The sequence below is a fragment of the Neopsephotus bourkii genome, unplaced genomic scaffold (assembly GCF_033783945.1).
Source record: "Neopsephotus bourkii isolate Nb327-2 ecotype Australia unplaced genomic scaffold, CSIRO-AGI_Nbou_v1 NB_1269, whole genome shotgun sequence".
Lineage (NCBI taxonomy): Eukaryota > Metazoa > Chordata > Aves > Psittaciformes > Psittacidae > Neopsephotus > Neopsephotus bourkii.
Window position 1 is genome coordinate 367,950 of NW_026901754.1, and position 26,788 is coordinate 394,737.

Sequence of the window (26,788 nt, forward strand, 5' to 3'; positions counted from 1 at the left end):
CTTCTACCTGTCAAGTGTGTGAACAAAAGTGCTGCAGAGAGTTAAAAGTGTTCCTGGATTGTCATGAACAGGAACTAAAGAGGATAATTCAGTGCTGCCAAAATGAATAGCTATGCTTGATCTGCACGGTAGCAGAAGACAGGAAACAGGTACCTGGTCGAATGCAGAACTTCAGCTTTTCCTAATCCCAATACAAAAATCCTAAACCCTGACACCTGAGAACCATAACGTCAACAGAGAGGGCAGAAAACTACAAGCAAGTGCACACAGATAAATTCAGAGCTAACTCCATGTGCTCTAACAGAGCCCTACTTCTGAGGCCTATGAGACCCTAGCCTATTTGCAATGAAATCCAGGGGTGTGGTAAGTCATAGAACAGTTAGGATTGGAAAGGACCTTAAGATCATCAAGTTCCAACCCCCCTGCCATGGGCAGGGACACCTCGCTCTAAACCATATTACCCAAGTCCTCGTCCAGCCTGGCCTTGAACACTGCCAGGGATGGAGCATTCACAACCTCCCTGGGCAACCCATTCCAGTGCCTCACCACCCTAACAGGAAAGAATTTCCTCCTTATATCCAATCTAAACTTCCCTGTTTAAGTTTTAACCCGTTACCCCTTAGTGAAGCCATGCTGGCTGTCACCAAGCACCTTGTTGTTTCTCATGTGCCTTAGCATGCCTTCCAGGAGAATCTGCTCCAAGATTTTGCCAGGCACAGAGGTGAGACTGACCGGTCTGTAATTCCCTGGGTCATCCATTTTCCCCTTCTTGAATATGGGGGTTATATTTCCCTTTTTCCAGTCGTCGGGAACTTCACCTGACTGCCATGATTTTTCAAATATGATGGCCAGCAGCTTAGCAACTTCATTTGCCAGCTCCTTCAGGACCCACGGTCGGATTTCATCAGGACCCATGGACTTGAGCACGTTCAGAATTTTAAGATGGTCTCGAACCAGATCCTCTCCTCCAGTGGGAGTCCATTTCTCCTTTCTTATATTCCCATTAAAACAAACACAAACCAAATGCAAACCAGAACTAAGAGTTGACACTGGATAAACCAGGAACCACTATGAATAAAGCCTATCTAAATTTCAGAAAACACAAAGTGAGGAGGCCTCCCAAGCCCTCAACTCTCACATCCTGCTCTGCTTTCCTCTGTACTCAGAGCTGAAAAGAAGATCCCTGGACTACAGTATCACAGTATGTTTAGAGATTGGAAGGGATCTCAAAAGATCATCTAGTCCAATCCCCCTGCTGGAGCAGGAACACCTAGATAAGGTTATACAGGAACGTGTCCAGGCGGGTTTTGAATGTCTCCAGAGGAGACTCCACAACCTCCCTGGGCAGCCTGTTCCAGTGTTCTGTCACCCTCACTGAGAAGAAGTTTCTTCTCAAGTTTAAGTGGAACCTCTTGTGTTCCAGTTTGTACCCATTGACCTTCTCCTATCATTGTTTGCCACTGAGAAGAGCCTGGCTCCATCCTCGTGACATTCCCCCTTTATATATTTATATACACTAATAAGGTCACCCCTCAATCTCTTCTTCTCCAAACTATAGAGACCCAGCTCCCTCAGTCTTTCCTCATAAGGGAGATGCTCCACTCCCTTCATCATCTCAGTTGCCCTGCGCTGGACTCTCTCCAGCAGGTCCCTGTCCTTCTTAAACTGAGGGGCCCAGAACTGGACACAATATTCCAGATGGGGTCTCACCAGGGCAGAGTAGAGGGGAAGGAGGACCTCTCTTGACCTACTAACCACCCCCCTTCTAATACAACCCAGGATGCCATTGGCCTTCTTGGCCACAAGGGCACAGTGTCGGCTCATGGTCACCCTGTTGTCCACTAGGACCCCCAGGTCCCTCTCCCCTACACTGCTCTCTAACAGGTCGTTCCCCAATCTATACTGGAACCTGGGGTTGTTCCTGCTCTGATGCAGGACTCTACACTTTCCCTTGTTATATTTCATCAAGTTATTCCCTGCCCAACTCTCCAGCCTGTCCAGGTCTTGCTGAATGGCAGCACAGCCTTCTGGCGTGTCGGCCACTCCTCCGAGCTTAGTGTCATCAGCAAACTTGCTGACAGCACACTCAATTCCCTCATCTAAATCACTGATGAATATATTAAATAATACTGGTCCCAGTACCGACCCCTGAGGCACTCCACTAGATACAGGCCTCCAACTAGACTCCGCCCCATAGACTACAACTCTCTGGCTTCTCTCCTTCAGCCAGTTCACAGTCCACCTCACTACCTGATCATCCAGACCACACTTCCTCAATTTAGCTGCGAGGATGCTGTGGGAGGCTGTGTCAAACGCTTTGCTGAAGTCAAGGTAGACCACATCCACCGCTCTGCCATCATCCATCCACTGTGTTATTTCCTCATAAAAGGCTATGAGATTGGTCAAGCATGACTTCCCCTTAGTGAAGCCATGTTGACTGCCCCTCATAATCCTCTTATCCTTGATATGCCTTAAGATGGCACCAAGGATAAGGTGTTCCATCACTTTCCCAGGAATGGAGGTGAGGCTAACCAGTCTATAGTTACCCGACAATGTCTGGTCATGGAATTCTCCTTTTCTCTCTGCAGATTTATGCATCCAGACAAAAGGTTGACTGAAGCCATAAGGATCCAGTCTTTCCTAAATTAAAAGCTCCAGCCAAAACAACACCACTCCTCTACCACTAGCATAAGTCTCTTGGGAGACAATCCAATGGCAGAGCAAAGCTGGCAGCTGTAGGTCTTAGGCTCCTATTAACAGTGTCCCACACTTGGCACACACCTCCTTACACCGAGGACACATGGTGCCACTAACAGCATATGTACTCTTAAGGCAGGGAGCTGGGAGATAAGAAATGTCTTACTGCAAAAGAGAAAGCTCTTACAAGCACAATCTCAGTGACAAATAACTGGTGTTCTTTATACTATCTGTATGGCTGGACAAATCCAGTGTTGTACTTCAACCCCAACTTCCTGCCCTTGGTAGTGCAAGATGAAGCTCAAGAAGAGTAGACTTCAGAGATCATCTAATGAAATTAAAAATGTATTCCCAAAACTCAGGCAAACGTACCTACTGCCTTCCTTCAAGAGTGCAATGGCAATCCGGATCCGATTCCTTAGGAAGATCAGCATCAGTATAATTATGACCTCAACACCACAAAGGATTATCACTGGAAACAAACAAAAGTTAGATTTATCAAGAACTGTACCAATAGGCTGCTTCTGTAGTTTCCCCCATCATCCCCCGTGCTTTGCACTATTGCTCATGAACTTGACAGAATTCCCTGCTAGAGCAGCTCTTTGCTTCTCTCACTGCAGCTGCCAGTCTTCAATCCCATCTCATAGCTTTGGGGGGGATACTGTACATGCCCAGAGCTTGTCAGAATGGGCAGGACCCTGACAGTTCACCCTTTACAAATGCTGCTTTTTATAATACGCATTTTGCATGTTTATACTCTAATGCTGCTCATCTGTAGTATTTTGATACAATAAAGAAAAAGGAGATGAAGAGTCAACTTTTTCCTGAAGAGTGCAGTTTTCTGAGACACACTCTCCTATAACATGTACATGTACTTAAATCAATAGACTTGCCTGAGCATTAGCTTGGCGTGAGCTCTTTTCCCCTCATTTGAGTCAAAAAAACCCAAAGAGGTTAAGACAGTACAGTTCTGAACAAATGATTTTCACCTTTCAGTTGCGCTCTTGGAATCACACAAACTTCCTCTAAGGTTAGAGAGCTGAGAGCACCGTGTCCCGGAACATTTCCTCTCTTAGCTGTGAGCAGTGTTTGACTCATAACCCAGATTGTTTAAAGAGTCAGCTTCTGTCTGATTTCTATTTGTGTCAGTTCAAATCCTACTGCTGCAATGGGAAGTAAAAGAATTCTCTGGACACCACCTCCAGAAGGCAGAGTCTTAAATGCCTGAAGCACACCTCCTCTGACCCTGAGACACATCCGTTAATTCCAGGTGCCTCAGAGGGTTAGACAACATTTAAACCAGCCCAGCAGTGGTGCATGGTTACACACAGCAGGCCCTGTCTGCTCCAGCTGAAACCAAGAAGTTCTGTGGAGGGAGAGGAAGACAAAGGGATGGTATCCCTCAGCTGTGGCTTGTCTGGAGGTTTGCACAGGGACAGGGGAATTGGCTTCAGCTCCCACAGATCTGACACAGTCTCAGAATCCAGACCCAGATAGTCAGAGATGATGTTCAATTGCAACCCCAAGTACTATCAGCACCCCTAGCCATCAGAACTGCATGTGGCAAGTAACCCCTGTGGTGCTCAGAGCCACAGACTTCCTTCTGAACAATGTTTTTGTTACACACATTTCAGCACCTATTTCTGATATGGTTCTCCATGAAGGAATACATAGGCAGGTTCCTTTGAAGCCGGTCTCAATCCAGTTCACCTCTGTCAAGTTAATGTAGCCTGCCCCAAGCATTGTGAAAAAGGAAAGCAATGTCAGTCCGTGACGAGTTCTAGACTAGGACTAAGAGGGTCTATGTTTTCTTCAAGGACATTTAACTGATGTGCTGGGTGACTTTGGAAAAGTAATTTTATTCCTGGGTACCTCAATTTACTCATCTGAAAGTGATACTGACCTCTGGATAAACTGTACATTGGCTGCTAAGAATCAGACAGGGGAGTTACAAGGAAAGACTTAACAAAATACTAATACTCTCTACAGCCAGCATGCTAAAAAGCTCTGCCTCAACAATATGTAGAAGATGCTTGTGAGCCCAATGATCCAACACAGTTACAGGAAGACACAAAGCAGAGACAGGAGATTTAAGCAGTAAACTACTGCTCTGTTAATGTAGCTACCAATTAGGAGAGGCAGTGTTATAGGTTATGCACCATTCATCATCAGCTAGTGCCTGTGTGCCTGATAATAGAGCAGTAACAGTAATGCAAATAGTATTTGACAAGTATCTGCCCTCTTTTGTGCCCCTCCTTCCCTTGGGAGGGATGCATACCCTGCAGGCTGAATTGTTCAGTAGGATTGTTTTAAATACACTCCCCTTGTAAGAGAAAGCAGGGAAGCACTTCTGAAACCAGAAGTGATGACATTTGTGATGGCTCATTCCACAGCCTCAGGTCAGCCTCCAAGAAAATGAAAAAAAAAAAAAATATCTCATTTCTGGGCCCACAAGGAGGGGGCATAAACACACTGAGAGAGAAAAATGCCCGTCCTTATCTTCATCAGGACTTAGTTATTGCCTTCTGCCTCCCCATAGTGAAGGCTGAACACACAGGAAGTAGAATGCTAATAACACAAGCGTTTTTCACTCTCATCACTAGTGTGACTGCATTATGGTCCCTGACAAATACACTAGTAGCCTTGCAGAAAAAGTAGATTTTTGTACTATACAAAGAAAGAGAATTCTGCTTAATTCTATGAGCAACATATGTAGAGGATGAGATTTAACAAAGCAGAAACTGTAGTGAAACAGCGACTGAATCTCCTGAACATCCATTAATGGATACCAAGTTGAAAGGGCACTTACTAAATGCTAACCATGTTTGCCTCAGCTGCAGGTACACTCTGAAGTCTGTCTGGAATCCAATGTCATAAACAGTGAGGTCAGATCCAGGGATTCCTTTAAGGTGGTCATACTCCCAGTAACAATGCCAGATGCCTGTTAGAAAATAGTATCAAATGAGTGTTTCTGAAGAGTGCAAAGACAAGGTTGGGGTTGTTCTAAATCTTTGACAAGTGAAGCGTTTTCTCCTGAGCACATCAGATAAGCAAACCCCAAACACTCATTACTGCGAGACTAGCCAGCTATAACATCACATCTATAGAGAAGAAAGATGAGTACAAGTGAATGCAGACTAAGCACACCGTGATCAGATAGTTCAGGTTGCTACCTCTGGTACTAAGTATCAGCACAGCTGGGTTCTTACTAAATTTCACTGCCAATTAAGCCCTTCTCACTTAAACTGTGTCTAAACCTAGGCACTAGTTTTTCCAACTACAGCCTTTAATTGATGTAATCATTTACTTTCCTTGCCCAAAATTAAGCAATAAGGAAAAATAAATAGCCTCAGAGGGTGGAGGATTACACCTACCATAACCTATAATTCCAATCACACCAAAGATGAAAATCCAGAAGAGAACCCCAGCTGTGAACCTCAGTAACACAAGGAAGAGCAGACTCACAATCATTGCAATGAACAGCCCACTAGAAAGACAAGAAACAGAAACACGGGGAAAACAAGTGTGAGACTCTTTCTCGCATGCCTCTTATTCCAAATGAGGGTCACTTCATCTCATATAGGCAAATGGTTTCTAAAACTGTATTTCAAGATCTTCCTTATGAAATATTTCCTTATGGCTCTCTGCTGTTAGAAACAGACAGATAATGTATGATGGTCTCACAGTCCGCAGCCAGATATGTTTGTGCACACTAAGTTCTCAGGGTGTCTGAATGGGACCTGTACAGGTCTGGTTTGGTCATTTACACTGGCTAACCGACTCACTGCTTTTCCCAGGCCATGGCCTATTCTACAGCACAGAAAGTTAAACTGGAGAAATACCTGCTTGTGGGGAGGTTGCTGGTTTATGTCCTCCATTTAAAATCCCTGCTTGCAAAGAAACAATATTAGGAAAGTAACATTTGAGGAGCTTTCCTAGAAAAAAAAAATTAATTTTAGGAGGAAAACCGGTGACTCTTTCTGCCCATCAGAGAAGAAAATGATCAGGGCATAGTCATGCATGAAAAGAACCTGTTAAGAGCCATCAGTGGGACCCCTAGGAAAGACATCTCCAGTGTCTTTATCAAGTCTGTGGTAAGGAAATATTTGCTTTCATTTCACTCCCAGAAAGCAAGTCAGAAAGGAAAGAAGGACTGCAAAAGGCCTTTTTACTCAGGGGGGCCTTCCAAAACAATGCGAATAAAGCAGTGTAAACAATGGTTCCATCCAACAAAGATCCAGCTCAAACGCTTCACAGAACGTTTCATTTCTCTAGAATTTTGAGATGTTACAACAGAATTTTGTATTAGAACAGATTCAAAATAAATGAAACCCTCTTCTTGCCTGTGGTCAGAAACTTCTGAAGGTTCCAGTTTAATTAGCCAGTGACTAAAGATAAAAAAACAGCTCGGCCTGACCATAAACAATCACAACTGGATGTTTAGGGCAAACTAAGCCAGATGGGCAAAGGGACAAGAAAAAGAACATCTGTTTATTTACTTAAACCTTTGTAAGCTGGTCTTGAGTCCTAGCCCTTTAAATGCTTCCCAGCACGATGTGTTTTCCCTTTCTGAATGGCTTGCTTGAAATTCAGAATGTATTCCTCAAAAAAAAAAAAAGCTGTCATTTTGGAGTTCCTGACTCTGTTCTCTAAAGCAGTTCAGTTACCTTTATCTACAGTTAGCTTCACATTTACATGAGTTCTAGTAACACCAAAACTGAATGAATACACGGTACCAATTGTCCTTAATAAAGTGGTTCCCTTAAACTGAGCCTTGAAAGCAGCAGTTCTTTGGGGGTATGATAAAAAGAACAGAGCAATTCCATATTTGATTTTTAATCCTGCCTCCTTTCACCACCAGGCCTTCACTGTCATCACCCAAACTCTGGCACTTTAATATGTTTGCCCAGCAATCACTTGACAGATGCTGTCATTTGGTGAAAAGTGTGAAGAAAATTCTATCCAATGACTTTAAAAGTAACCACAACTCCTTATGAAAATATCCTATTCGAAATGTGGAAACTGGCTTCAGCACTGAGAAACTCTCTTCAAAAAATGGTCAGTTCTCCTTCCAGTCCATCTGTTGAGCAGTCTCTCCTTTGAAAGAATCTGCACTATAAGCCTGATTTCAGTAAGGGATCTAGAGAGAATGACCATTTATGCACACACACTTAGGTGTTTGCTTCAGCAAAATAGCTACTTCTTTTGTTTTGGTGCTGCATTTTTACTAATCGCTGATTATTGAGTAATAGTTGCAAGATAAAGCTAACTCTGCTCAGTAATTTTGTTCTTTAAGTTGCTTTGCCTGCTGCACTGGATTTATGGAGTTATACTGGAGTTATGTATTATAATGAATTTAACTACATATTGCTAGTATCAATTTAGAAATTGGGATGTGTTTTATATAGATACTAATGACACTTAGCAACTGCAATTGGTTTGAAAGACTCTTCATTAAGATTTTTTAGTTTTGGAATTACCACACTGATGGGTCCTGCAACAGAAGACAGCACCTCTTGGGTTTCTGCCTGGTTGGATATTAAAAAGCTACTCCAGACCACACAGTATGCATGTATGCTGTGCTATCCTCATCTCATGTACAGAACCATAACAACATTATGGCAGAGTTTAAAACTAGGTTTGGTAACAAACACATGCGTGATCTGTTTTTCAATTCCCCACACACTCCAAAGTGAGTTTGGAAAAACATAAAAATACCCATTAGAATCTTACATTAAAATCCAGTACCAAGAAATAGCATAGTCTTCAAAAATTTTTACTCCAATTGATCTTGCATCCAGGACATTATTGATGCCGCTGAGAAAAGACAAACCAGAGAAGAGGTTACTTTAGCTAGAAAAGCAAAATATATTTAAACAACAAATGGGCACAGTGAAGGAATTTGAAATATCTTTGCTAGTGGTGAGTATATTACTATCCTCTAGCTCCAGTTCCATAACCAAGCCAACATTAACCACCATTACCCCAAATCAAAACAACTGTCAAAATGTCTATACTGCTCCTGAAAAAGCAGTATTAAAAAAGCTTTGGGAGTACTCACTGTCATCAGATAGAACTGAGCATTATGTCACAAGTGCATACTGTTCAGATCTGCAGTGTATCAAGAGCCAAACAGTTGTCACTCCAGAACTGCTAATAGCAGAGAAGTGAAAAACAGCTCAGTGAAGCAAAAGGAGGCCTTCTTGGAGTTGTTTTCCTATCCTGCAAAGTGCTTGCCCATATTAATGTTCTCCTAACACTAGAAGAAATGAAGAATCATCTTATCAAAGAACAAACAATGTAGCCATAGATGCCAGAAAGAGGAAACTTTGTAAGGTGCGGGTGTTACCACTGCTGGTAAGGTGTGGTAGCCTCAGATCTAGAGATAAGAAAAGGTATCCCCGTGCTCCAGACAGGCTGAGGATGGAGAGCAGCTGGAAAAGAGAGGCTACTGCAGCGGTTTTCTCTCATCCTGGTTGCTATCCAGAATTGGAGACGCTTGCTGTCCATCTGCAAGGGAGATGCTGTCTGGCAACAGAGCCCAGGACATTGCCTTTGGACCTTTAGACGTGTGCTAATAAACACAGGAGCATGCTGATGAGGTGAGATGCCAAAGTACTAGGACAGTCCACGGCAGTAGAAAGGCCATTGTTGGAAGGAAGAGCTGAGGCTATTACTGGCTGGCCTGAGTCCTGCTGCATTAGGACTTCAATTTGAACCTCCTTTAACTTTCCTTGATACTAACTTTTGCTAGGAAAACCAAGTGGAATGTTTTAAAAACTGACAGTCAATCTGAGGCACACTAAGGCTTTTGGTTCCTTGCTCACTTCTGCATACCACAGTGCTGGTTTTCCCTACGGGAACTTTGCAAGTGCTCAGGCACAGAAACCATCTACTAGCAAGTCTTGTCTGGGTACCCTCAGCCATTTGCTGCAACAGATTCTGATTATTTTTTTTCAATTCCTAAATTATTTCACAGTCTCAGAATCCAACACACAAGCACTAAAGAAGGGTAAAACTTACTTTGCAGCTTCCCTGAGATCGGTTACATTTCTTGTTTTCCCTCTTCCGTCTTTGAATGTAGTCTGATTTGCCACGGTTAGCACACCATTCTTCGTGGAGAAGTCTGGGAAGCATCTCTTCAGAACTATTCAAAATACCAAAAGAAAGCAGAAACGTTACACCTCACATCAAATGAGCTCCACTTTTATTGCTTGTCTTTTGTGATATATTTAAACAATTCCAGAGTCAAGATTAATTGCTTTTCAGCTGATTATCTGATGGAGTGTTGACTTTGAGAACTCTTGCAAGAGCCATTCTATTCAAAATTAGGATTCTTATGCTCTGGGACTTTTTGTCCCAGCTCAGGCATGGTGGGAACACAGCTTTCAACTGAAGATTCTAGGTGCTACCGAATAACAACAGTAGTATCTGTAGCAGTTTCAGAATTTGTAATAAATGCATAACTTACTCTCTGTCACTATCTGGGCAGCCTGCAAAAACTGTGGCTTCTCAAATGTGTAATTTCATGGTAATAATGAAACCAGCCCCCAGGGACAGACTCAACATGTCACGAATGTTATTAGCACCCAAAACAATACATAACAGCAAGTGTCAGCTCTTCATATGCCCAGTGAGCTCCAGCACCAGACACTATCACCAGACATTCTTGGAAAGGAAGCAATGGAAAAAAGACAGAAACTATTGGTTAGACAGCGGGAGGAGGAGATTATAAAAGGGAAGCTTCTACGTCAGCGACAGATACTGGGACCTGTGCTTGTCTACTCATAAACACCTGCTGACCACAGTGACAAAACCAGCTTTTTGTCCCCTTAATTCCTCTGTCTCCCTGCATAGGCAGCACTATGTGCAGCACTGAAAAGCAAGCTGCCCTGTAACTGGGCTCAAGTACCACCTGAACTTCAACAGCTGCCCAGATGAGCCTTCCTATAGTCATGGCTTTTCCTTCATGCCAACAGCTTGGCTTGGATTGGGTGCTTACATGTTTTGGAAAACAGTTTGCGCTCCAAAGGCATTTCTGATCAGTGATGATTCAAGAGCAAGAAAGAGCTCAGCTTGACCCAATCACACGCCAAGTGTCCCTGGGTAGCACTCGAGTAAAAATAACTTTCAAACTGTTTAAAACTGAAGGGGTGCCACAGCCAGGTAACAGCCAGCTCCGTGTGATCTTGTCACAAAACACTTTTCAGACTGGAGCTGTGCTTTCATGTGAACACTCACAATCTGCTAAGATGTGTGTAAGAAATAGAACCACTCACAAGGCCTGCTTGGAATGATCATCGAAGGACAATCTTCATCACGTAGGACTTGAGCAACAGACTAAAAAGGGGAAAAACAGGAATGCTGAATACATAGCAGAATAACTATGTGGGTTTTGTTTCCCCCCACACTGAGAAAATGCCCCAAACTGTACTCTGTAGCCTCCTCCCCAGCCTTGACTGGTGGAGCTGCAAGACACATTCATGATGTGAGAATCCAAAGTTGGGGCTGTTCAGTCTGGAGAAGAGAAGGCTGCGTGGGGACCTCATAGCAGCCTTCCAGTATCTGAAGGGGGCCTATAGGGATGCTGGGGATGGACTCTTCATTAGGGACTGTAGTGACAGGACAAGGAGTAATGAGTTAAAACTTAAACAGGGGAAGTTTAGATTGGATATAAGGAAGAAATTCTTTCCTGTTAGGGTGGTGAGGCACTGGAATGGGTTGCCCAGGGAGGTTGTGACTGCTCCATCCCCGGCAGTGTTCAAGGCCAGGCTGGATGAGGCCTTGCATGATATGGTTTAGAGCGAGGTTTCCCTGCCCATGGCAGGGGGGTTGGAACTGGATGATCTTAAGGTCCTTTCCAACCCTAACTATTCTATGATTCTATGATCTGGGAAAAGACTGTTCTTTACTTTTCTCGTGACAAAAAAGAAAAGACCTGTTGACTTTGGATCAGCAGGTGAGGCAGTAATGACTGGGCGATGGCTCCTTGCCTCCCCCTTACTTTTATCTTAAAGAAGACTAAGAATTTAACACAACTAACAGCTGAATTTCAAGGTGGTTTAGAGATGGGAGAAATAACACAGTACGTTTGAGTCCAAAATCAGTTCCATGAAAGACTTCCTAGCTGAATTAGTGAGGAGCTCTACATAACTCGGGAGCCTTAAGAACTGGCTTGAGACACTCTGCTCTACTGCTGTGGAGTACTTAAGTACTAAAGGATACTTGCCACAGTACCACAACCACATGGGTAGCTGCAGATACTCTTTATGCAAACAGTAATCACTTAAAGAGTTAGGGATTTGATGTGCATACAAGACCTTCATCCCTGATTAAATCACTGTCAAAGCATATGTACAGGACAACTCCTTATATGGTGAAATCAGAGTAAGTCAAAAGCTTTGCTGTAGCTCAGTAAAATCATGCGCATTACACATTGCTTGAAGACAAAAAAGTATTCCATCACCTCCTGATACATACAGACCTTGCGAGGACTGTTAAAACCAGGTTTGCAGAACTGCTTGAAGTAATTCCACTGATCTGGTCTGTATCTGTAGGAGGCCTGAACATCAATGTAGGTCACAAACCTGTCTGGGCACTTTGAGACACAAAGCTGCAAGGAAAGAAGACACATTGGGGGTAGAGAAGGGTAAGGAAAGTCAGTGCAATCAAAAAGCAAGAAAAAAGGCCACCTGTAAAAGTGTGCTGTTTTATGGAATTGCCTTCAGTAATGTTTACTGCAGCATTTGGAAAGGGACACAATGCACTCCTGATTTCCTAGGTGAGTGCTTCTCAAACTCTTTGGTAAATACTTTCAAAGTCTCTCCCATTCCCTGGCACATCGAGCACCACCTGTATCTCTGTCAGCTCCACACATCCCGGTGGATCTGCAGAGCTTCCAGTCTGCTGGGGAAGAAACCCAAGTGTTTTTTAACAGCAGGAAAAAAAAACATTTGCCAGGTCCTCCTCTGCTCCCCTCAGCAGCCATGTCCTGAGTGAGGCGGTGCAGTCGCTGCTTTCACAGTACACACCTCATGTCCTCCTAGCACATTTGTAAGGAAAACTTTACTCAGAAAAGGCCTCGTGCAGCTAAAGTTCTTCAACCCTTCTACGCAGTCTCTTCAGTCAAACACAGCTCCACAGTTTTGTATCAATCACTCAGAAGTGACTTTACTACTGACTAATGATGAATCTCCCCCAGTTACAAAGCAGGAAGGGTGCACATGCCAGGAATGAAATTCTGAGGACTTGAGGTACAGCCATTATAAACCAGATTTATGTGAGAAATCAGGACCGGGGTTTGATGGAAGCATCCACTCAGAAGTTATGAGTCATGGAATGGAGAAGCAGTTGTCCCATTGGCCCCGAAGGCTCTGCTGGGCTCTGGAACCATACAAGTGTACAGCCGGTCTGACCCCTTAGTGCTGCTAAACAACTCCCACGTAGTCTGAAGTCCATCTGTTTAGCAAGTTTCAGCCTTTTCCAGAAGGTGTTCACTGTTTCCAGAGCTGTGCTAACCAAACACGCTTTGCAAAGCTCTACTATCCAAGTACCAGAGGACATCACGCAGGAAGCTGTGCTTCACCTCAAGGGATTCCATCATACATGATTCACCTGAGGGACTTTTGCCAAAAGATCTTGTACTAATCCTCAGAACAGGGCGGATGCTGCAAGAGGTCTTTCTACACAGGTGCTACAGTCCTGCGCTCTACCCACAGGCAAGGAACAAAGAAGTTTTGTCTTGCTGGGATAACAGGTAACTAACAAGTATATATTTTAACCTCAGCTTCCCACCTATGAAACAGGCAATGAAACACGCTGTCTATGGATCTAGTGAACTGTAATAACAGTTTGCAAATCCAGCGTCTTACTCAAGAACTGAAGCCCTTCCCACACCAGTTCTTGTTTTTTTCCCTCCTGCTGTTTTATATGAACGGGACAGGAATGAAAGACCTTGTTTGCAGCTCAAAAGAGGAATTATCAAAACAGCCTTTTCATAAGAGACCAGAGAATTAACCATCTGCAGGAGCAAACAGACAGAACCATTCTCTGCTTTGGAGATGATGTACATTTGGAAATAAACAAAATAACTACTCTGCTCCCCCAAACTCTCCTTCAGCAAGTATTTCACCTTACTCAATTCGTGATCACTGCCAACTTGCCCACAGCCACAGTCACATCCCACACAATGACCTGAGGATTTCTGAACAGGCTGGGCTGTTCCAGTAACAGAGTCTAAAGACTGCAGGGTAACAGTGTCAGTGTCTACATCTGAACAGAGGGGATTCCTGGAGCAAACCTGCTGCAGACAGATAAAGCTTCCATTCCAACAGCAGCTGGTCAGTGTTAAGAGGGCTCTTGCTATTCTTTGCTGGAGATTTCCCTCTCTTCAGCTATGTCAAATAGTCCATATGGTCACACTAACTGATAGGCCAGAAACATCTATCAAGGACAAGAGTCAGAAGTAAGGGCAAACTGAAATGGGAAGCACTTTTAAATGATAGTTAAATAAAGACAATTAACATTTGGAATCAGTAAATTGGTGACCATGTAACAACCCTCATCCAAATTAATACCAGACCTCACTGAGTATTGTCAAGATGGCCAAGACCATACTTGGTCACCTGCAGCTTAGTTACACAGTACAAATACTTTGGCAGCAAAGCTGGATCAGAGCAGCCCTTCACGTAAATCCTCTGACCTACCCAATGCCGTAAGTTGTTGCCCTAGAAGATGGAACAGATAAGCATAACTGTTCAGTTGTTCAACAAAGCAGGTCAGTGAAATGGTCTCATGTAAAAAACATCAGGAGGATGATGTTAACCCATATACGCTCAGTGCCTGGGTTTATTTCATAGCTTCACAAGATGCTGCAGCCCAGCCAAGGAAGTACAAATTGTGGCACAAGGCAAGAACAAGCTTTCAAGATCTTCACTTTTCAAAGTGCTGCAGGCTCTAACCATACCCAGATACTCCTGTCACTGGGGATATGCACATCTTCCTGAACATGTCTACTTTGGAAAACCCTAGATATCAATCAGAAGTATTTTCTGCATGCACTGATTACTACTCAACATCTGCTTGTGATGAATTTCTAAGTTACAAATTGCTGCATTCAGCTAAACAGACCTTTTTTTTTTTGTCAGCTCTTATCCAAAATACTCAGTTTTGTGCATTTCTCTTTATTTTTTCTGATCACCATAGGCTACAGGGACCATGTGCTGCAGGTCATCTATAAACCAACCATGTTACATTTTGAAGGATATCAATTTTTAAATCAAACAAATGCATGTCTAGTTCTTAAGCACAATGACTAAGAAGCAGGGAAGATACGTTATCTTGGTATTTCACTCACCTGTGTTGTAGGGCACTGTAGGTTTATTAACACCACGGGGCTGGCACATTTCAGAATGTTGAAGTAAAACAAAATGGTCTTGTTCCTATGGAAGTGGACATAAGTAATATTATAATTATGGGTCCTTGCACATCCTACCATTCAAAACCTGACAGCATATATTGATACTTAAATTCTATTATTGTGATTGGTCATTTTGCAAATACAAAGAAATAAACAAACAAAAAACCCAACAAAACAAACAAAAAAAAAAAAAGAAAAAAAAAGAAAAATCCCAAGCAGACCTTAGGAGCTTCATGCCAAGACAATGCTGAAACCAGCAGCATTTGGTCTAAGGAACTATGCGAGTTAAAGAATGCTAACTTTTGAGAAGGCTTTTTCACCGCATCTGTAGTCCTGCTTCTGAGAAGTGAGGTTTGTCAAATACCCCTGCAAAACCTCTGCGGTCCCTCTGCTTGCACTGAACACACTGTGCGCACTGTGTGCCAAATCACTACCGGCAAACGCTACACGGTGAAAGCTGCCTGTTTCTGGCTGATCAGAAGGTGGCACCAAAATCAATCAAAAGCTTTTTATGGCTGAAACCCGAAAGCAGCTGGCCAGGAAAAAGAATGATAATAGCATCTGCTCCTAATCCTAATAAACCTTCTGTGATGTAAAGAAGGGACAGTCTGAGGACTTTGCACCCCAGAATTCTCACACTTGACAGCTTCTGAAATTTCACTGCACATTCAAGTTCCCTTTAGAACTGGGGTTAGCTCAACTGCCTGACATTTTACAAGGTTAAATTGTTCTCACCAAGGTCTGTTCTGCGATGCACTGGTAACAAACCACGCATCCTGGCAAAACCAGTTTCACTAACATTAGCTGTGATTTCTGCAAATCCACAGAGTAAACTGTTGGACTGAAATGCCATCGTTCCTCAATAGCTCCTTGACAGTGCTCATAATCCATGAGCTGCTCGAACCCATTAATGAAATCTTTTTTTTTTTCCATAGGACTTAGCCCACCTGCCAATTTTAACAGCAGGAAAGAAAGTTTAAATATGTGTGTGACATACGAAAACAGCCACCAAGAACTAGGTCTCTGCTCTTTATAATGAAATTATGCTGTATTCCATTATTACACTGTGCTCTGCAGGAGGCAAAACAAGCTTACAGATTACATGGAGATTAATGGATGGATTGCAGGTAGACACAAAGAGGCCTAAGAGAGACTCGCATAACAGCACAAAGTAGAATTAACTTGACTGCATGGAATTCACTGGAGTCCAAATGGGTTTTTGCATGGGCTGTGAGTGCTGGCTTCGTTTTTAGCTTCTCTTTTCTACTCCTCAGTGAGATTGCTGTGAATGGTTGTTCCAAGCACAAGACTCAAAAACACAGAGGCTGTGATCACTTACCAAGTAAAACTTCTCAGAGTAAGGCCTTAGGGACTCAGGAAAACCATAGTCCTGGGTTAGCCTTTCACAGTGCTTACTTTAAGGGCAGCAGAAAAACCTGACAATGGCATTGGTGAAGGCATGATGAGCACATCCCACACCTCCACTTTCAGGGACCAGAGGGACTTGTTCAGAGGAGCCTCCTGGCCTACTGCCATGAACACTCCTGCTTTCCCAGGAGGTTGTGTTATGTCTCTTTTGGATTTTATTTTTATGAGAAACTCCTCAACGTGGTCAGTAAGTGTCAAAACGCAGTCTCAGCAGCTGTATTATTTTCCAGCAATCATACAGATGGAGGGAAATTTGTGGATAGGAACTGGAAAAATCACATTGTAAAAAATAACCAAAGGGAAGTCTTGATTAAGAAAGAAGGAATGGGAGTGTAACAGAGCAGAAGCAGGAATGGGAGTGTATGATAACAGAGATGCACATCCGGCTACAGACCATACAGTGCACCGACACTGTACGTCTGAGGCTCCCAAACCCATCTGCCCACTGCTTAGTACCTTAGGGCACAAGAGCAAATTGGGAGTGAGAAGGGGAGCAGAGGAGGGGTGCAGTGAGGGGAACACACAGCACAACAACTTTTGCTCCTAGTTTTTCCTCTTCAGGAAGTTGGCCTCTCCAAAAACTGCTGTGAAGAATCTCAAAGGGTGGAACAGGTCTTCTTACACCATTTAGTCTGTTTCTTCCCTAACAAAAACTTGGGAGGATATAGAGTCCTAGCTCTGCCTCTGTTCCACTCCCCATCTCCTGCTCCTTCCCTTCTGAATGCCCGTTGGACAGCAGCTTCCGCACAGTTTTTCCCCATTAGAAAACTAAATGGGAAAAGAAAGAAGAAGAAAAGAGATGCTACCAAACATTGCTTCTGGTTTGCTTCCTGCAGAGCCTCGAGGCTCCTGACAGTGACAAGGGCATAAAGGGTGCCTAATACTTATTTTTTAAAAGGGAGAATTAGAGGGGGAAAAAAACAAACTGTGTTTACAATTCTGTTTCATAAAGCACTTAGGTTTTTCAGAGGAAACATTGATGCAACATCTTTCCTTCCTGAGCAGCTATTTCCATGCAGAAGTGCTCTGTTGAGATCAACAGATTCATTTAACTCTCACAATTCAGGATTTAAAACCACTGGGAAACAGAGACAAGCAAAGCAAGAAACTCGGCAGGTATGCCAGGGAAGGTGTACTTACAGCTGACTGCCTCCCAGACCTCTCAGTCTCCTCTCTACTGGCACTGGGTAAACACCAGAAAAAAAAGCCCCAGGTGCTTCTCCTGATGGTCTTTTCTGTTATTTGGTGCATGTTGAGAAAAACTAAGAACCAGGCAATAATGTTTCAGGACTACTCTTGCTCCAAGGGGGATAAAAGAATTAATGATCCAAACCTGGGTAGTTAGAAGCTGTTCCAGCTAGTCACTTGCAACGCAATTAGTGATGCCATCTTTCAGCTATGTTGATCCTTTACCAAAAAGATTCTCTGAATGATGAAAACAACTGCATTCTAGTAATAATTTGGATCTACACATGCACCGAGCAACTAATCTATTTCTGACCTTTATGTGGTATAAAAGTAGAGGAAGAGTGTTGCTGTTTCTTCAGCTTCCCAAGAGAAGCCCCAGCAGACAGAGAAACTTGAAACCTCACACCTTATTCACACTGCATGAGTAATACAGGTACGTGAATGCATCGAGTACTCACTCATTGGGGGTGTCTTTCTGACCGCAGAACTGCCCGTAGCTGTCAGTTGGATAAATCACTTTCCTGGGATCGCCATGCACCCAAGCTGCAAACATACACACCGTCTTTTAGCATGTTACTCAAGTGCACACAGTTAACAGTTGAAGCAGATCAGCATGAATATGTATCACTTCTAATGTACCATTTAATCGCTGTTGATCACCACTGAGGAGTATTGGTTTGTAGAGTTCCTAATGGAACACCAAAGCATAAACCAAACTAACCTGAACTAAGATACGGATGAATCAGGAAGAAAGCAAACCAGCTCACTTTTTACCTTCAGGGCATGTGTATCTGGATTGTACCCAAAATATGGCATAATGGACTTAAAAACTGAGGGTTATCAAAAGGGGAAAGAAGAGGACTTAACTATGTAGACAAATCTGAGTGCTGACAACATTTCAATGGCATTGAAATTAATGGGATTAAGTGGGGGTGTGACGGATGCACAAAAGGAGGGACCAAACGTAATGGACTCCATTTGCACTATGAATGGAAACAAATTCTCACTTCGTAAACAAAAACATTTCCAGACCTCTCACTTGGCAACTTTCCCATTTTTCAGTTATTAGGTCTGCACCTGGCAAAACTTGTGGATTCTATGGACTAGCCACAACCGTGGTACTGAATGGGAAGAGGTTTATACTGAACTTTTAAACTTTTCTCCACTTTGAAGCAGGATTTCTTCTCCAAGCCACTTCCACCTGCACTGTGATTTCCCCTTAAGGATCAAGTACACACCAGCTCTCACTACTAGTGTCCCCATTCCTAAGCTGTAGGGTGCAGGCCTGACTCAGCCTCCTTCATGACTAGCCGAAGTCTAACCTTTGAACTCTCCTGACTAACTGCTTACCTTGACCCCAAGAATGGAACTTGCATTTATTTTTAAGTATCATCTGAAAGGAAGATGTAATACCAGAACAGAATTTCCTATTACTACCCTGAGATGACACCCTAAAATCAGGTTGCTAAAGAGCTGTTAGAAATTGGATCTTCTCCCAAACACCTCCTTGTGCTTGTATTATGTGGGAAAAATTACAAGAATTACAAAGCTTCCCAACCCAGTGTTCCCCATCCGCACTATATACTAAATGTCAGGAGCCCACTTAGCATACACTTGAGGCTTTGAACTATGCAAACCACCTCGAACTTGCTTCTCTATAATTATCCCATTTTCTCTCAACTTTGTGACATTATATTTAGTCATTTGTGCAACTGTCATTTTCCTCAAGGTCACTTTGGTAAGAACAACAGCTCTTAACAACGATATGTGTAGTAGAGACAGAACCTATGTAAGGTCTCAGAGCAGCGGAGTGTGAATTTATTGAAACGTTCAAGACAGATGCACAGCATCTTCAATGACTTGCAAACACTGACAGAGAATCTGTTGTTCTGCCTTTTACCTGTAACACTTTTAGGTTACTAAAATGAATCTGCTAGTTCTTTTAACCTACATTAGTTTTCCTGTGCTTTGGAGTTTGGAAATCAACCTGCTGCTTGGTATCAAACACTTTCTGTACATTCCAATTGGCTGCATTTCAGAGTAACTGTGGCGTTCTGACACTCAGAAAAAGTTAAAGCGCTTCAACAGTGTTAAGCACCACTCCCTTTTTCATCTGTTAGCCCCCACTGGCATATTTCAGTAGCGCTGCTTAACAGGAACATTTAGGAGGCATCAACTCCCTCTTAGGAATTCTTACAGTCAGTTGATAACTCACGTGTGCACATGATATTAGAAAGCAGGAGGCTCTCTGGTGACTGCAAAGAGTCTCTGTGTTCTGCCATGTGCACTCTATTCCATCATGACTGACAAGAGAGAGTTTTTCTTTCTGCTTTAACTTGACCTTGCTTCTGCAATCCAGAAGTTGTTGCTACTGCCAACAATACCCCTTTCATATTAAACCTGGAATTCTTTTTCACTCCTCAGACAAACCTGGGAGAAAGGAGATAAATGCCGCAACATAATGGTGGTGGAATTGATTACTTTGTTTTTGCTATCACAGTCTCATTAAGGATCTTTCCTTAGGAAGGGCTCACATGAGCCAGGCTTACTTCTTCCAGTCTGCTTGGGTGGACTAACACAGCCAACAAGAACAAAGTTCAGCTCCTCGAATGGGCAGAGCAGAGCATTCTCCTCACTCTCTTTTCAATTCTAATGCAAAGTCTGCTCAAGTATTTCAAAAGGCTCCCTTGGTTTTGCTGGCTTTGCATGAATCCTTGGTCTCAAATTTAACCACTCATCTTTTGCAGTGTTTTTTCTCAGTTACTAGTAGAAATTAGGAGAGTGCAAACCGTACCTGCTTTGCCATTATCAGATTGTCTAAAGCCATCCTTGGCAGTAGTTCTCCTGTGTGCCTGAGGCTTCAGTCATGTTTTCAATAAAACAGTATGAAAAAGAGTCTGCTTTTTGAACAGCAGATTTAGCACACTTTGTGAAATTCCATCACTGGGATCAGCTGGGGGATGGAGGAAGTCACCTCTCAGCTAAATTCCAAAGCAAAATGAAAACTAATTGTGTCTGATTTATGACATATATATTTAGCATTTCATTAACTCTGCACCAGAAAGAAAAGGAAAATGACCCATAGAAGAAAAAATACACAGCTGCTTTCATTGCCTGTGCCGGCAGCTAACATCAAGATTAATAAACTTAATCTTCTGTTGCCTTCTTTGCAAACTTTGAGCAATGACAGTGAAAGAATACAGGTGACAAATAAACAATTTCTCATCAGAAATCAGCAGTTCTCACTGAAAAGGAGGTTGTTGTAAGAAATAGCCTGACAGGGAGAGCAGCATCATGTTCTGCATGTTGTGCTGCACTGCTGGTGACTAAACAAAAAGGAATCCAGCCACATAAAATCCTGATTCCATCGTGCTCTGATGCTCATGAGGCTGCAACCTGAGTCCTGGAACAAACACCTGTGCTAAAGCGAAAGAACAGCTGAACTATACTGTACAGTTGACTCAGCCCTCAGAGTGGCAACATCACATTCTATGACACCAGAATAGCGTTTTCCGGAGGCCTGCAGTTATGTGGAGCCAACACACGTGGACAGTATCAAAAATAGCCAACGTCTGTCACTCAGTGCCTGTCAGATGCACTCCTTTTTTTGTGCTTTGTGGCACATGTCAGTGGTTGTAAAAGCTGCAAAGCTCCATGTCGAGAAAATGTGATTAGAGCTATGGCATCTTGTGATACTTAAAAACAAACTGCAAATCTATCTGGTTATACATCCTGTCTCATTCCCTCTCCCATGTATTTTTGAAAGGGCAGTCTTGCCTATTCTTATTTTAATTCCCTTAAGGGTATATTTTACATGTTTTAGTGTATGAAGAAACTGACCTGACAAATTGTTCTTACAGCTTTTTAACACAAGCAATTTATCAAGGTATTGAAAAAGGTAACAGAATACATGATACAGAATTTCTAAATCCATGTGCCTAACACTGGTATTGTAGAAGCATCCCTTGCTGTATCAGAGTAATACAGCAAGAGTCATTAAATTAACCTGTCCTTTGACGTGAGGCTTTTTTCCAGGATATCTTATTTGCTGCCTTTTACATGCACTTTGCTGAATTAAAATAATCTTAAATTAAGATGCTAAACATTTATAAAGTATAACCAGGATAAGCCCAAAGTATATGGAATATACATGAAAGTTAAGCCAGTTTGACAGGAAGGAAAAACAACACGGAATGTTAAATTAGCACTATTAGCTCATCTGTAAAGTTAAAAGAATGAGAAAGTAATCATAGAGTAACAACTTCTATTCAGTACAGTCACTCAACAGCAGCCACCACTGAAGCAGAACTAAGTACAGCCAGTAGCAAAAATCAATTTGTTTTCATCTTTCAAGGAGAGTTGGTTACCTTTTACTCAGACTACATCCCAGCCCACAGAAACACCAAATATTCTACTGCTGTTTACAAAAACACACATGTGAGCTATACATACATTACTGAGGGCAAATTTTGACTCACATTTTCAGCCACAGGAGTTGTGTGATGAACCTGCATTTATTGCTTACTTCTCAAGCCAAATTAAACAGGGATCCAAAGCAGCATTCACACATTTTCAAAAAATAACTTTCCCGTTCCATAATAAAGCATAATTATTGTGTAAGGATTGATTCAGAATCTATTTTTCTCTTACTGTGAACTTCATTGACTCTCATGCATTTTGTACGTGGATGGCCCCTGGAACTGGGCCAAAGCTGATCTCATCTTTTACTTAGAAGTAAATTAGAGTAAAAAAGAATAGATGAAACACAGTAGAAGGAAAGATGAAAAGCAGGGACCATGTGGATCTGGAGCTGGACTAAATATTTCTAGATTGAAAATTCAGATCTCTGTAAGAAAGGTAGAGAAAGTCATCAGCTACAAATTCAGTATCTGGTTCTAGGAACAGGTTCTAGCTGTCAGCAGCATTTCATGAGGTTTGCAAGAGAAGGCTGTTCAGATGCCTCCTGTCCAGCAGGAAACCACTGCATGTGCAGGGAAGGGAATAAGACCACTTCATTGGCTCACATCACCGTAACCACGTTGTCTGAGAGGACAGACACAACAGAGCAGGGAACTGGCAGCACTGCACTTGCTGTACTTACCCACAACTCCTAACGCAATGTAACCCAGAATGACCACTATGAAGATCACACAGCACACGATGTCTGTACAGTGCCTAGGAACAGAAAGAAACACTTTTTAAAAACAAGGTGTCTAGTAGAACCTTCTGAGAACACTGAATGTCACAGGGTGTTTTTAACATCTGAAGAAGATGCCTGCATCTGCACTAAGTGCAAGTCTCACAAGACTGCATTTGAGGTGTAAGCAAATAACTGTGTATGCCTTTCATGCTGTAGGCAGCAATAAGATCATACTGAACAACAGATTTAAACATTCTTGAAACAATACCTTACAACACTGAATCAATGAGATCATGTATGGTAGAAGCTCCTACAGGACATCTGCCCTAACGCTGGTATCAAATATTGTAGACAATGTGATGAAAGCAAGATTCAGCACAACTCACCTGTATTATATAAAGGTGGAAACATAACAGCATGAAATGAAAGAAAGGCCTACCTGCAACTACCCCTAATCTCTGCACAAGATTACGACTCAATTGTTTGACCTCATTTAACACAACCGAAATATGCTCTACAGAGGGGAGGAAAGTCCCCAGCAAACCATGGAGAGTCGTAACTTCTTTTACAGAGAATCAAACAAAGACAACACTCTTCTGTCTGAAACTGAGCCAATGAGTAAACTGTGAATATTCAGTTAAATTACTGTCACTGACTTACTGCTCTGCATATTAACGTCATGCAGGCAGAGGAATGAAGGTGTGACCACTTAGACTAATCTTTCTCCAGTGTCTGACCTTGATCAGAGCAGCTCCAGGACTGTAATTAACATGAACTACGATGCTCCCAGGCAAGCAGGAGGAGGTCAGTATACACTCCAAGGACCCAGCTGGGTGAAGCCAACTTTACAAGCCTTGGTTTCTAAAGATGTGTGGAAGCAAAACCACTGCCACCTCACAGGCTTTTGCAGGCTTCACTGCTTAAGAAACAGTTGCATCTGAACAGGTCTCACCAGGGTTTGATTAACAAGGAGTGAATTACGGCTAAAAGAGTGTGCTGCCCAGAGCCTCCTTATCTGAAGGATTGCAGTCACTGTTGTTATTTCCCACGTCCTGCTTGTCTGACACAGCTTTGGTGAAGACTGCCTTGTACAACCTAAAGGTTACAAGCTGTTCATCTCAGCTTGAGACTCCGTGCGAGGAGCTGAATCTCACCATAAAAGAAACCTTAGAATCCAAACACCAATCCAAACAGTGGGATTGAGTGCAACCTCAGCAAGTTTGCCGATGACACCAAGCTGTGTGGCTCGGTTGATACGCTGAAGAGAAGGAATGCCATCCAGAGGGACCTTGACACACTTGTGAGGTGGGCTGATGCCAACCTCATGGAGTTTAACCATGCCAAGTACAAGGTCCTACACCTGGGTTGGAGCAATCCCAGGCACAGCTACAGGCTGGGCAGAGAAGAGATTCAGAGCAGCCCAAGGAGAAGGACTTAGGGGTGCTGGTCGATGAGAAAATGAACATGAGCTGGCTTCAGTGTGCGCTTGCAGCCCAGAAACCAACCGTATCCTGGGCTGCATCCAAAGGAGTGTGACCAGCAGGTCGGAGGAGGTGATTCTGCCCCTCTACTCTGCTCTCGTGAGACCTCACTTGGAGCATTGTGTGCAGTTCTGGTGTCCTCAACATGAAAAGGACATTGAAAAGGGTATGTCAATTGACTGCTCACCTGTTCCCAGACAGAGTTCCATACTCTCCAGCCTAACATAAAGGGCAACTCCTCCTCCCTGCCTGCCAGGCCTGTCTTTTCTAAAGAGCCTGTAACCTTCCATTCCAACACTCCAGTCATAGGAGCCATCCCCCCATGTTTCTGTAATGCCTATTATATCATACCCCCGTAGACGAGCACACATCTCTAATTCCTCTTGTTTGTTCCCCATGCTACGGGCATTTGTATAGAGACATCTGAGCCAAGCTCCAAAAGAAGCTGGCTCATTGGCTGGAGCAGCCAAAATGTCTCTGCATTGCTCTGAGCGTTTATTATAGGTGCTGGCAACTGACTGGGAGTGTTGGGATGGAACAATGCCCCCCTCCCCCAACACATCTAGTTTAAAGCATCCTTGGCCAGTCTGGCAAGCCTCCCACCAAAACCGTTAAAACAGCTCCACCAGCCCCCAGTAGACCTGGCCTAGAAACTTGGGTCCCATGTTCAAGACACCCAAACCCCTGACTACGGCACCACCCTTCGAACCGTTTGTTAACCCGGCTAATCCTCCTGGCCTTTTTAAGGTCCTCCCCTTTATCCTGGAGAATTGACGAAAAGACAACCTGAGCTCCAGAGCCCCTAGCCACCTCTCCCAGGGCTCTGTAGTCCTTCTTTATGTTCTCCAGGCTATTACTATCTGTATCACTAGCACCCACACAGATCACTAGAAGTGGGTAATAGTCCATGGGGCTTACTACAGCAGGCAGCCTCTCTGCAACATCCCTGATCCGTGCCCATGGTAGGCAGCACATCTCCCTTGAGATCAGGTCAGGCCGACAGACGAGTGCCTCTGTCCCTTTCAAAGTAGAGTCCCCTACCGCTACGACCTGCCGCTTTTTCCTGGCAGCACTAGTAGAGATCTTCTTTACTAGTGCATCAGCTGGTTGTTTCTGGTGTGAGGGTGTTTCCTCATCAGCCCCCACAGGACAGCAAAGTGGTTTCTTCTCAGGAGAAATATGGCACCACAAAAGACTTTAATTACAACTCCTATAGTCTCAAAGACCTCTGCCAGTCCAATTCTCATATCTCTCATTTTATGATACTAAATGCAATTAGAGGTTACACCATGTGTGCTAAAGCTCCCTTTTAAAGTTTTGCACAGCCATCACGAACAAGTACCCACCAACACTTTACCAGTTCTGCGTAAAGGACAAAAGTATTGCTGTTATATCGGTATTTTAAACTATATGAGAAGTACATAAATCCTCTTTTGGGTGGCTTCAGAAAAATTTGAAACAGTTCACAAGATCAAATGTTGTTCATGTGAAATAATGATTTATTTTACAAGATACTATGGGTGAAACCCTGGCTCTGTTGAACTCTGTTGTCAGCTCAAGGACCTCACTTTCAGTGAGATCATAGTATTACCTCATAGACCAAAGGCTCCACAGGAGAGGAAGAAAAATGCAAAGCAACCTAAATGAATAAATCAAAATAACTGTGTAAAGACAGAAGGTTATACCGTGAAGATTCTGGGAATTTCCAAAGGTGCAGAAACTGGAATGATAGGAATTGCTTCGAAACAGGAAATACAGGAAGTCCATGCTTACTACTGAAACCTAATCAGAAATACTCCAGCCATACTTTAACTAAAAATAGATTTGATATTCTTTTTTTCAAACTAAGCAGGTGGCCTGTTATGGCAAATCTGTTTTTTTGCTTTGTTTCAGGCTAATGAGGCAGAATAAAATTACTCAGGAGACTGAACTGTTAAACTGAACCCCAAGGAAGATGGATTAATGAAAACAGGATTATGAAAATAGGAACCGAGAACACTGTTCGTCATACAGGCTCCAGGATCTTGCTTACAGATAGCATGATCACACTTTTCTGTAATAATGATGTGTTAACATTCTAAGATTAATGATAAAAAGCACTTCACATTTCTTACGGCGGAGATGATGAAAACATTCAAAGTGCTTTTGCTAACAGGCAATAATGGAAATTATGATGGGTCTTGGTACTTTTGAGATAACCAGGTTCCATAATCTGAGCCAAACCACAGTGAGTCTGTGTTTGAAGACAGAAATAAACTGCTGATAAAAACACCCAATTCATCATTTTCAGGTGATGTCATGAAAGCCCCCCATTTGGTTAAGTGCATGGTTCAACCTCCTGCATCACATTTTACTGCTTACTGCTGTCATTCAGCTTAATTTATGGAGCCTCCTTTGTTTTCCACCGTCTCTCAGAAACATACCGTAGAATCATAG

General features: G+C 43.0%; 1 protein-coding gene and 1 long non-coding RNA gene across 5 annotated transcripts in view; one reads left to right on the forward strand and one right to left on the reverse strand.

Annotated features, from left to right (window-relative positions):
* The window catches only part of SLC44A5 (solute carrier family 44 member 5), a 90,224-nt gene that overhangs the window by 18,009 nt on the left and 45,427 nt on the right, over nucleotides 1–26,788 (reverse strand). For 2 of the 4 annotated variants that reach the window (XM_061365053.1, XM_061365051.1), the window contains exons 3-12: nucleotides 22,833–22,906; nucleotides 18,190–18,274; nucleotides 15,053–15,137; nucleotides 12,182–12,310; nucleotides 10,977–11,037; nucleotides 9,721–9,844; nucleotides 8,431–8,514; nucleotides 6,072–6,184; nucleotides 5,507–5,638; nucleotides 3,070–3,169 (exon numbers count right to left, since the gene is read on the reverse strand). In XM_061365053.1, the coding sequence (XP_061221037.1) occupies nucleotides 3,070–3,169; nucleotides 5,507–5,638; nucleotides 6,072–6,184; nucleotides 8,431–8,514; nucleotides 9,721–9,844; nucleotides 10,977–11,037; nucleotides 12,182–12,310; nucleotides 15,053–15,137; nucleotides 18,190–18,274; nucleotides 22,833–22,906 (987 nt within the window). Of the gene's footprint in view, nucleotides 1–3,069; nucleotides 3,170–5,506; nucleotides 5,639–6,071; nucleotides 6,185–8,430; nucleotides 8,515–9,720; nucleotides 9,845–10,976; nucleotides 11,038–12,177; nucleotides 12,311–15,052; nucleotides 15,138–18,189; nucleotides 18,275–22,832; nucleotides 22,907–26,788 lie in introns of all 4 variants that reach the window. The other 2 variants (XM_061365054.1, XM_061365055.1) reach the window with 2 other exon arrangements.
* LOC133218551 (uncharacterized) lies at nucleotides 10,727–11,088 on the forward strand. Its single transcript, XR_009727189.1, has 2 exons — nucleotides 10,727–10,814; nucleotides 10,980–11,088. It is a non-coding gene; the product is annotated as an uncharacterized LOC133218551 (long non-coding RNA).